Genomic DNA, 11,181 nt, shown 5'->3' with positions numbered 1-11,181 from the left:
TAACACATCCAGACTTTATTTTACTCATTCATAAAACAATGTCAACATTATGGAGTTGAAACACCTAAAAATATACAATATAGTCACTTTTACAGGACCTTTTAAGCATTTATTAATCCACGAGAGCCTCTTGACTTCCGCGATGCGTGAACAATCCAAGCTTCAAAAAATAAAAATTAAGCATTTTTTACCAATTTATCGTGTATGACCTCAAAGTGGATCGAGGTCATTAAGCACAATTGGGGGTAGAATCGCACTGTTGACATTAAACATTTCAAGTGCGCTTCATAGTTTTAGAATTACGGTAGCCAAATGACAACAGCGACACGTCACGTTACGTTACCATGGCAACGACGAGTTAGGCGATGCGTCAAATGTAACCCAGGTCGTTTGAATCCGACGTCGGGGAGTGCTCTGTATATTACTGGGTGACCCGGGTAGGCTAAAACCGACGCTTTTGTCCCCCCTGTAACGTCACCTTATGGACGCCAGGGGGAAATTGCACGGCTCGGGTGTGAGGATGTGTTGTTATAACAGATTCGGATTTGTGTGAACATGTGTATTTTAGGTGAAAATGAGGAACAAATCTGCATTCGACAAACAATCCTGCCTATAAAATCCAAACTTGTCTCAGGGATTTGAACCGGGGACTTCCTCCTTCATGATTGTTGCTGTCCAGCGAGGATCGAGTCGTCGAACACGAGCGAGATCTTTCATCGCTGGACTCAGAACGACGGATCAAAGGTTCGTCGAGGTGTTCTGGGACGGTTTCAAAAGCCGCTGCGTCCCCCCCCTCTGTAACAGGTCAAACATGATTTTTAACATTACTATTTTTTACGCGTCTCGTGAAAACATGTCTCTCGAGTGAAAGTATTTTAGCGATCACATTATAACGTTAAAGATTAAACCCCCTCAAGGACCTCCGTCCTCACCTTAGCAGCCTCAGCCTCCATCAGTGTCTCCTGCTCGTACTGCTGCTGCAGCCGCTGTCTCTGCTCCGCCAGCCTCCGCTCGTCTTTCTCCTCCTCTCGTTTGATCTTATCCTCCTTCTCCTGTTTCTGTCGTTTTTTCTCTTCGATCTAACATTGAACATTAACAACATGCAGTATTTTCAACAAACGGAATCTTCCATTAAATAAAACCAGGGCCTCTCGTTTTCAAGTCCACACGATTAATGTTTGAAAAATGTATTTCGAAGGATAATAATTATAAACTGAGATGTTTTAAATGAACATGTTTAAAAATTAATTTTCACATATAAACCACACATGTTCCCCAACGGACATGTTTGGAAGAGTCAGAATATTGAATTGTTAAATTAAAAATGTTGTTTTCCTAAGCATTCAAATAATGTATTCAATAATTGAACACAGTTGCTTGTATTTAAAGGTTGATTTTTACTTTACAATTGGACTTTAAAAAATTCAAATATTAAAAAAAAAAGGACGTGCACTGTTTAAACATTTTAAACATGTTTTTTCTTGTAAATAATATTATTATTATTAATTCAAAAATACGTTTCCTATATTCTATCCTTTTTAACCGTAAAGATTACGGAGCTACTTAATTCAACTTTCAGCCAATCATGCGATGTCCAGACACATTTTTGGAATTAGAATATCAAACTCTTAAGTGTAAAAAAATACCTTTTTTTTTTATTCAATTATTTAAAAAAAAAAAAAAAAACTTTCAATATGCAAATTACTCAATAAATAATTCACAAAATGCTCAAAAAACGACAACATTTCAATGAATGATTTATAGTTTTAACATAAAAAATGTCAAATTCAACCGTTCAATATTCTGATGGTGCTGACATACTTTCATACTAGTATATACAATAACCTTTCTGTCGTTCTTAAAATATATTTTAAACATAAAGTATGTTTAAAATGATGATATATTTCTCTAGTTGAATCACTGACAAAAGTTAAACCCTTGTAGCCTTCACTTGAACTTGAAAAAACTTTATTGATCGTTTCAGTAAACGATTGTTATTTACCTGCTGCTTCAGCTGTAGTTTGTGCTGGTCTAGTTTTTGTAAGTCCCTCTGAGCTTTGGCTTTAAGTGCAGCTGGGTCTGCAGCATAAAGAGGATTATCTTCTGACCTGGAGAATATGTAGAAAAAAAAAACTTTTCAAAAGTACCTTCTGTATCATTTGACCTGAAATATCCGTGCTGGTCATGTGACCTGTCTTCGGTCCTGGGTGGTCTCTTAGAGATCGTTGTGCTCTTGTGGGCTGCAGGGACTTTCGGAGCGACTCTGCTCACTTCTTCATCTGAAGATTAGAAGATCATGTTACTTTATTCGAAGTTATGGCGCTAATGTTATTATTAATATTATTGTACTTGTGTCTGCAACAATCACACACAAGGTTATTTTCACTCACTCGTCTTTTTAGGAGAAGGACTTTTCCGTCCGTGACTGGGCTCAGTTTGTATGGACATTTGGGTTCCCAGGGTCCTCACGGTGGGGCCGTCAGTCTGGCAGCTGGCGTCGCTTGTTCGTGGAAACTGTAGAAAGAAAAACAGTGAGAAACAAAACAAAAAACTAAACAATGAACAATATTTATTTACTCTCAACAGCGTTAGCTATGTAGGTTATGTCAACGCTCGCTTGTCTTTTACTCAACAGGTGAACAACGTACCTGGCTTCCATAAATACATATAAGGTAAGGTAAGGTAAGGTAAAACTTTATTGATCCCTCAGGACGTCTCCTTCGGGAAATTGTTTTTTATATATATTTATATATGCAGTGGTAAAGATCGTTCACCTTGACCCAGAAGCAACACAAGGGATACCTCAAACACAATTGTTTTCGGGCCTTTGGGTCACCTTGACCCTGAGATAACGCAAGAGTTTTCAGAATAAGTGAGTTGGAAGCGAGCAAACAACATTCGACCCCAAAACCCTCTGCATTTAGAGTTTATAATACTGTGTGCTCTTCTGGGGGATTAAAAATATGGTTTACCTGCTTATTACTATACAATACAACATGTTTCAAAGTAGAGTTGTATCAAAGATAGTCTTTGTCATGTGTGTGGTTCTATGCACGTAAGATGAATGATGCATGTTGTAAATGTTTCCTTGGATGAAATCTGACACTCACGTCTCCCATCTTCTCCCACCACTCGTTCTCGTCCGATGCTCTTCTCGTCTCTCGACCCTCTGATGGTTCTTCACGCTCCTCAGGATCATCGGCCCATCCGACCTGACGCTGCTGCTTGGATCCGTCTTCGCTTCTCTGCAGACGAGTGGTTGTCGACTGCCAACTGCAGTCTTCTCCTGCCACAGGTGTGGGGTCCCTCCTGTGGGGCCACAGCACATATTTATGTCTGACTACTTCAGATGGATAGAGTGACTTTAGAGCAGGGGTGGGCAATCAAAATTCTTCAAGGGCCACAACTGAGAGTTGTTAGGGGCCGCCAAGCAAAATAAAAGAGAAAGATATCCCTAAAAAAAAGGAACGTGCGTCATTAGGCCATGACATTTATTAAGTTAAATAAGCTGCAATTTTATTCTTGTATAGATGAGTTTTTTCCAAAACATTTCTTCAAATAACTTAAAAAAATTACACACAAAAAGGAGGGACGTGTTATGTTAAAATGTAAATAAATAATAAATACATTTGTTAATGCATTAGAACCATTTATACACGATCATACCTTGACCTTAAGAGGGCCGAATAAATACAGTCAAAGGGGGAGAGATGTTTACATCCGAACACAGGTTCTATCATCATGACTACGAATGTCTGGAGTGGATACAGGTTCTATCATCATGTCTGGAGTGGATACAGGTTCTATCATCATGTCTGGAGTGGATACAGGTTCTATCATCATGACTAGAATGTCTTGAGTGGATACAGGTTCTATCATCATGTTTGGAGTAGATACAGGTTTTATCATCATGACTAGGGATGACTGGAGTGGATACTCACTCAGGATAAAAGCGAGGACTGATGCTCATCCTAGTTGGCATCGTTTGCAACAGTTGATGATCTGAAAAAACAAACTAGTGTTTAACTCGATAGTCAGCGCCCCCTGCAGGACTTCCTCTGATCATTCTGACAGCTTCCATCTCCAGGTGCACATTCAGATCATCCATTTTTTTTTATCATCCACTAGACTTTACACTTTTTCATAACCACCTCCATAACCTTGAAGAGGGGGAGGTACGTGAACAGAAAACCACTAATATGCACACTAGTGGAAGTTAGATCAGTAAATAATCTGTTTTATAATGTAGCTTATATAACAAGCAGAAGGCTTGATGACTGTTGAATGAAATATGACTTGAGCTATGCACTATTTCAAATATTATGTATTTACTCTATTTATAACATATTAGCACTATTTTTAACGTATTTATATTTATACTTTTATATACATTAATTATAATATGCAATATTTAAAACGTTATTTATTTATTCTGTTAAACTATATTGCAATCAAAGAAAGTCTAAAGTCTAAAGTCTATAGTTATATGTGTTAGGATGAAGTAATACGATAGTATACTCTGAGCAAGCTCCTGATGATGAGGTGAAGGTTTTGAATAACCATTGGTTCTAGCAGGATGACGGCGGTCATCTCTGAAATGACAAATGGTAAAAATATGAATCAAGAAGGTTGAGTTATTGCACTAAATATAAATCTGAGAGTACCGTTCTGTGATCTTTTGCTTCTCTGAGATCTGCTTTAGAAGATCTTGTCGAAGTTGTTCTTTCTTTACCCTTGAATTGTCCTTACTCTCTTGATTTCCTGCAGAAATATTAAGCTTTCATTCAAGGTTGTTTTTTGTGTTTTTTACAGAAATTCATTTTATAGGATCCAGATACATTCTTACCTATCATTAATCCAGTCGCCAAAAAGTTTCCATCATTGTAGCTGCCAAGTCCTCGTCCTCTGGTCCTCCTCATGGTGGGCTTGTTAAAGAGAAATGAAACAAAAAGGTGTAGCTGCTTTAAACACAACTAAATGTTGCTTAATGACGTCATAAAAATAAACTTTGAGGTGAGGCTTTATTTCCAAATATCCTCACTGGACTGTGTTCTTTCTTCATTTTGGCTTTGTTTTGTGCAAATGCGACTTTTAAGTTGTACTTTTTTTAAGCTTATCACAAAGAATGATCTAAAATGTTATTGATTGTTAGAATTGTAATCCTCACACGGATAATACCGTTCAGAATGACCAGAGAGATCGACTGACTTACATTAATAAAAGCTACAAGTCAAAGATTTTTAATATGTTCTCGCGACTTTACTTGAGAAATAAAGTAGCTACACTTCGTCTCCTAGACAGTAGATGGCGGAATAGAGTATTAGCTTGACGTCAATGCTATGACAGTGGGGGTGGGAAGCGAAGAAGAGACTGTCGGCGGAAGACAACAGTGTTAGCTCGTACAATACTCCACAGGAGGTTTAAACGTGTTTCACTGTTAATATTTAGGAGAATATTCTCTACAGCCGAGCATGGCGGGCAGCAGCACCGCCCAGAAGACATGGGAGCTCACCAACAGCATGACGGAGGTTCAGAGCGTGGATGAAATCTACAAATACGACAAAAAGCAGCAACAAGAAATCCTCGCTGCGAAGCCATGGACGAAAGAGTGAGTCACGACACTTTAAATCTACATTTCTCTCCGTGAGAAGGATTTTATAGTTGCTTATTAATCCACCGTCGATCTGGCGTGTGTTCATGCTTTTCATCATATGGTTACAAAATAATGTCGTCAGCACAAATGTAAATGTCTATGTGAGATGAAGGTAAACTGAACTATCATTTGATCTCACTGTTGACTTCATAATAATGTGTGAAAAGAAAGATACAGGATTTCTCTTGAGAGTGATTTAGATCTTCTCCTCATCTGGACAAATGTCTCCCTCTAGTGCATCAAAATGGTACTGATACATATTGTTCAATAACCTCTTTTTTTGTATTTTATTTTGATTTTTCAGAGAACAAGACAAAACACACAAACAAGAAAAAACAAAACAATACAGAAACCACATCACCCCACCCCCCTCAAAGAAAAAAAAGGAAAAAGAAAAGAAACAGCACTTACAAAACAATATTTGGCAATCCAGTCAAACACTTGCATATTGTACACAAAAGAAAAATATAACATTTTAGGAGTCCATTCTTTGTGCCGAGATATAGTCCAAGAAAGGCTGCCATGTCCGTCGAAACTTGTCCGCCTTTCCTATCCGTTCATAGCGGATCGCCTCCATTTAAGTCCATTTAAGTATTTGAGTCTTTGAAAGTTCCATAAGCCACATATCAAAACTAGCAGTTACTTCTTTGTTCCAACACTGAAGAATAACTTTTTTCGCTAAAACCATTCCAAACAAAATTGCCTTTGTCTCAGAATCATTAAAATGCTCCAGAATAACGTCTTTTTTAAGGATTATTCTTCTTCTCGTTTTTTTTAATGTAGTCTGTGACGTGCGGTGAGGTTCATGGTTGTTGAGGCACTGACTCCTTTAGTGTTAGATTTTAGTGTATAAACCCCAAAAGGGAAGCTTATTCAATTGGCTACTGGTTAGATAAATGGATATTAGCGTTATTCACACGCATGTGAAGTTAAAAAAAAAAAAAGATTTTGTTAATAATTACAAGTCTATATTGAATTTATGTGATGTATTGAATTGAATTGTGATACATCCTCGAGATCTATGGCAGTCATCGATTGTGATAGATATTGATTTATAGCTTCATAGTCATTTGACATTGACATAAGAGTCATAGCTGAAAATATTATGTTCTAATTATCAATTTATTTAAAGTTATGTATTCAAAATCTTTACCCATATTTAATGATCTAAGATCTTTCAATTGGCTGAAAATCTAAATTTGTTTTAAACAATCAATGGATATAGAAAAAGATGAATGAACTAATAAATTATTTAAAAAGGATTAGCAAACGTGGATTTAAACAGTATAGAGTATGACCGTGATATTAAAGGATTACAAGGAAGTCGCAGCTGATTAATTGCTCTTCATTTGAAGGCCGATTATTTATTTTATTTTTATTTCTTTCTTTCTATTAAATGGTGCAGCGAAGACACGTTTACTTCCTACAATTTAGTGTTGTGTTTAAACTTTTTTGCTTAATCCTTTAATGAAAACTTTCAAATTCATCGGGTATTCCGATTTTCCTGTTTGAATGTGTTTTTCTTCTGCCTGCAGTCACAAAAACACAAATAAAGTGTGCTGTACTGTTCCATCCTCTGTTTCTTTTTACTCTTTAAAAAAAATACTGCATTTCATATTCTGTTTTCTTGTGCTCCTTTCATCTCGAGTCAGTCCTCTGTAGTACAGCAGGTGGCACTATTGACCCATAGTTGGTTACAAAAATCTTTGGCTTCTGAAAAATCTACAGTAATTTCGTATGTTCTTTTTTTCCCTTCATCGTAGCCACCACTATTTCAAGTATTGCAAGATTGCAGCCCTGGCTCTGCTGAAGATGGTGATGCACGCCCGCTCCGGTGGGAACCTGGAGGTGATGGGCCTGATGTTGGGGAAGGTGGACGGAGAAACCATGATGATCATGGACAGTTTTGCTCTGCCGGTGGAGGGAACCGAGACCAGAGTGAACGCCCAGGCTGCAGCCTACGAGTACATGGCGGCCTACATTGAAAATGCCAAACAGGTTCGCTGCTTAAAGCTTGTAAATAATAATGAAAAAAAAAATCTTTGCATAGTATCACTTAAGCATTTAATTTAAGGTTTGTTATTGTTGACTGATGTTAATTACATTATGTCTTAATATATTTAGTTCAATACCTGCTAAGAACAGTTAAGTTTAAAAAATGAAAAAAAGAGTTAACAGTATATTTGAGGATTCATCAGTTAAATTTAAACATTTCTTTTAATAGTTATACATTTCTATCATTTTTCTCAGATTTTTGATTTTAACTAGTATAAATTCTTCAATTCATTCAATTAATTAAAAATGCAAATGTATCTTTCGATTGATTATGATTACAATACTAGCCGCCTTCAACTTAAATCAATATAAAATCAATTTACAGACACAGCAAAAGAATAATCAGAGTTTTTATTAGAGTAATTAACCCTGTTTGTCTGTAAAACATGACATTTAAAGTCACGATGAGGTTCTCTTCAATCCCTCAGGTGGGTCGACTGGAGAATGCCATCGGCTGGTACCACAGTCATCCCGGCTACGGATGTTGGTTGTCTGGAATCGATGTGAGCACTCAGATGCTCAACCAGCAGTTTCAGGAGCCGTTTGTTGCCGTCGTGGTGAGATCAACGTTTTACTTTATGATGTTGTTACATGAATTTAATCATTCATAGTTAAAGGAAAAAATGATGAAACGATCTTAAACATCTTGAAACATGAGGTTAATATTTCTTTTAAAAGAAGTATCAACTATTTGCAGCTCAGAGTCGTCTTCGAGTCCTAAAAATGCTCCGGGCGTCGTGTAATTAATCACGTATTCCGGGCTCCGAGACAGCAGCACTCGACGGCTCCCGCGGGTCACTTTGAGTGGTAACCGAGGGAGTTTGTCGGGTCGAGGTTACGGTGGAAATGAAGGCAATATTTTCTTGTGTGTGCGTTTCAGATCGACCCGACCCGGACTATCTCTGCCGGGAAAGTCAACCTGGGCGCCTTCAGGACTTATCCAAAGGTCAGTCACATTAGCAGCTGATCTGAATGAGTTTGAATGAACTTTGTTGTTTTTTTGTTGACATCTTGTGCAGGGTTACAAACCTCCGGATGAAGGGCCGTCTGAATATCAGACCATCCCTCTGAACAAGATCGAAGACTTTGGTGTTCACTGTAAACAGTAAGTGTTACGCGCCTGTTTCCTCATTAAACTAATGTTGATTTAAACAGTTGCTTACAAATTTGAATGTGATATGTTGACGATTACTAAATCTTCTACTGCATTAGGAGATTATATATTAAAAGGTATTCTGCCCATTTATTGAAGTTATCAATGTTTGTTTTGTTCCTGATTAATATCGTATTAAACCAATTTAGTTTAAGAATAGCTTTCATTTGCATTTATTAACAAATAATTGTGAACACTTGATTAAAAACATTGTTATTGCGATCATTAATATGTTTCTTTCATGTCAGGTATTATGCTCTGGAGGTGACTTACTTTAAGTCCTCCCTGGACAGGAAGCTGCTGGAGCTGCTGTGGAACAAATACTGGGTCAACACCTTAAGTTCTTCCAGCCTGCTCACGGTGAGACTGCATTTGTCTATATTGTGTGACATGTCAGCGAACGGTTAAACACAACAGCTTAGCTCGGAGTCAAGGCACACTCGACTCGTCCGTGGATCGTCTTCATATTTCAGTCTCGGTAACGTTGACGTGATTTTTGTCAGTGTGTGAAGCCGCGGTTCTGTCCCAGGCTTGACTCAACAGCTCGAACACACATCGGGCTTATCCAAACACTGGCTGGTTGGCAGCCGGCAGGAAGATGAATTGACTAGATGTCAAGAACACGCTGCTTCATGGATGACGGGCTTTGTCAGTCGCTGCACTGTCGCCCGACTCAGGGGCCCCCGTGTCATTGTGTTTTAATTACCATCGCCCCTAAAAACACGGCCTCACCTTGAACAAACGTCTCGGCGACGGCTCTTCATTCAGCAGCAGACACAGAGAGTCTCCCCACGGTCGGACCCGCAGACTCGTTGCCGCGCTGTTGGAAACAAATGTGGCTTTTGTTGTGAAATTGTCCATGAATTGTTTGCTCTGTGTTTGTGGCCCCGGCAGAACTCGGACTACACCACGGGTCAGGTGTTTGACCTGTCGGAGAAGCTGGAGCAGTCGGAGGCTCAGCTGGGACGAGGCAGCTTCATGCTGGGCCTGGACACGCACGACAGGAAGTCCGAGGACAAACTGGCAAAAGCAACACGAGACAGGTGATGATCAGGCTTTTATTTGCTGACTCTGATTGAAATTATTATTATTTTTTAATTATTAGAACTTGCATTTTTCATTATGTTTGTATATTTCATAACACAGCTAAGTAATTATTGAGCACATCTAATATTATAAAAGCAAAATATGTTTAAATATAAATTAAAATAATGAAAAATTACCAAATAATTCAACAGTTTGACTGTTTTTTGTACATACAATTGATTGATATGATTTGCTGAATTCAAACCCCCAATTATTACAAATATTAGTAATACAATAAGATTAACAGTCGCCAAAAGAAGCAGAAGTTTCCTACACTTGTCTGCACCTTAAGTAATTCAGATAAAATACTGTTTAATCAGATGAAGTCTCAGAATGATCATGCTTGTAAAGTTATTAAGTCCTACGTTTGAAATGTATTGATTCATTTTAGTGTAATTTTCCATAAGCCCAGTAACATTCAAATACATTTTCATGTGAGTCACGCAGCCTGACGTAAAAGGTTTTTAACTATTCCTGCCCCTGATGTAAGAACCTGACTATGTGTGACAGTTTGTGTTCACAAATAGTTGATACTTGACTTGAGTTTAAATAGAAAATATTAGAATTATTTTTTGATAATTAAAACGATTCATGATGGTATATCCAGTTATTTCTGATGACTCTGACTGCTGTCTTTGTTGAACTATATTTGTTTATAACTTTATTTTCTGCGTGTGTGTGTGTGTGTGTGTGTGTGTGTGGTTCTAATTTCTGCTTTTCCTCTTGACTTATTTTAGCTGCAAGACGACCATCGAGGCGATCCACGGTCTGATGTCTCAGGTCATAAAGGACAAACTCTTTAATCAAATCAACACCTCGGCCAATTAAACCTCCTGTTTTGAACAGCACTTCTATGAACATTTTCTTTTGTCCTCGTCAAAGTCATTGAAAACAATAAAAGGTTTGAATGAAGTAAACTGCGTTTGTGTCTGTCTGCGACCACGCGAACCCACCGAACAAAACCAATCCCGGCACCGATCTGTCACTCTCGCTAAAGCGTTGTGTCGTTACATAATGGAACAACAAACCTGGAGTCTCTGCTCAGACTCACGGAGGACGAGGAGCATGTGTGGGAAGTGTCTACGAGGCACGGCTCGGGCCCCCGGGGGTCCACGCACCAGCCGCGTGGTCATCGCGTCAGTTTTGAGGCAGCGCAGCAACAGAAGCCGCACACACTGGACTCCATTCACGACACGCGTCTGCTCTACGTCGCGGACGCTCGGGCTTTGGTTCC

The 11,181-nt window shown here is 38.4% G+C and overlaps 2 protein-coding genes across 2 annotated transcripts; one reads left to right on the top strand and one right to left on the bottom strand.

Annotated features, from left to right (window-relative positions):
• LOC148081890 (uncharacterized) lies at positions 1 to 4,954 on the bottom strand. Its single transcript, XM_087788943.1, has 10 exons — positions 4,847 to 4,954; positions 4,665 to 4,761; positions 4,519 to 4,592; positions 3,942 to 4,002; positions 3,111 to 3,309; positions 2,391 to 2,514; positions 2,148 to 2,279; positions 2,003 to 2,079; positions 933 to 1,079; positions 1 to 795 (listed from the first exon to the last, which is right to left on the bottom strand). The coding sequence occupies exons 1-10, from the start codon at positions 4,917 to 4,919 to the stop codon at positions 739 to 741; spliced, it is 1,041 nt and encodes a 346-aa protein (XP_087645069.1). The 5' UTR covers positions 4,920 to 4,954; the 3' UTR covers positions 1 to 738.
• Positions 4,955 to 5,354: 400 nt separating this feature from the next.
• On the top strand, positions 5,355 to 10,864 carry cops5 (COP9 signalosome subunit 5). The gene is made up of 8 exons (XM_087788942.1): positions 5,355 to 5,608; positions 7,417 to 7,651; positions 8,137 to 8,265; positions 8,589 to 8,654; positions 8,728 to 8,813; positions 9,110 to 9,221; positions 9,756 to 9,904; positions 10,685 to 10,864. Exons 1-8 carry the CDS (start codon positions 5,472 to 5,474, stop codon positions 10,773 to 10,775), a joined length of 1,005 nt encoding a protein of 334 aa, XP_087645068.1. The 5' UTR covers positions 5,355 to 5,471; the 3' UTR covers positions 10,776 to 10,864.
• The last annotated feature ends 317 nt before the right edge of the window (positions 10,865 to 11,181 follow it).

The sequence above is a fragment of the Callionymus lyra genome, chromosome 4 (assembly GCF_982586985.1).
Source record: "Callionymus lyra chromosome 4, fCalLyr1.hap1.1, whole genome shotgun sequence".
NCBI lineage: Eukaryota > Metazoa > Chordata > Actinopteri > Syngnathiformes > Callionymidae > Callionymus > Callionymus lyra.
This window is presented reverse-complemented; position numbering and strand designations above follow the sequence as displayed.

Coding starts and splice junctions, on each gene's coding strand:
- LOC148081890 (XM_087788943.1), bottom strand. CDS start 4,919: ATGAGGAGGACCAGAGGACGAGGACTTGGCAGCTACAATGATGGAAAC. Junction 2,515..3,110: donor GGTGGGAGAAGATGGGAGAC/GTGAGTGTCAGA, acceptor TTCTTTCTACAG/TTTCCACGAACAAGCGACGC. Junction 2,080..2,147: donor CAGGTCAAATGATACAGAAG/GTACTTTTGAAA, acceptor TTTATGCTGCAG/ACCCAGCTGCACTTAAAGCC.
- cops5 (XM_087788942.1), top strand. CDS start 5,472: ATGGCGGGCAGCAGCACCGCCCAGAAGACATGGGAGCTCACCAACAGC. Junction 5,609..7,416: donor GCGAAGCCATGGACGAAAGA/GTGAGTCACGAC, acceptor CCTTCATCGTAG/CCACCACTATTTCAAGTATT. Junction 9,905..10,684: donor GCAAAAGCAACACGAGACAG/GTGATGATCAGG, acceptor GACTTATTTTAG/CTGCAAGACGACCATCGAGG.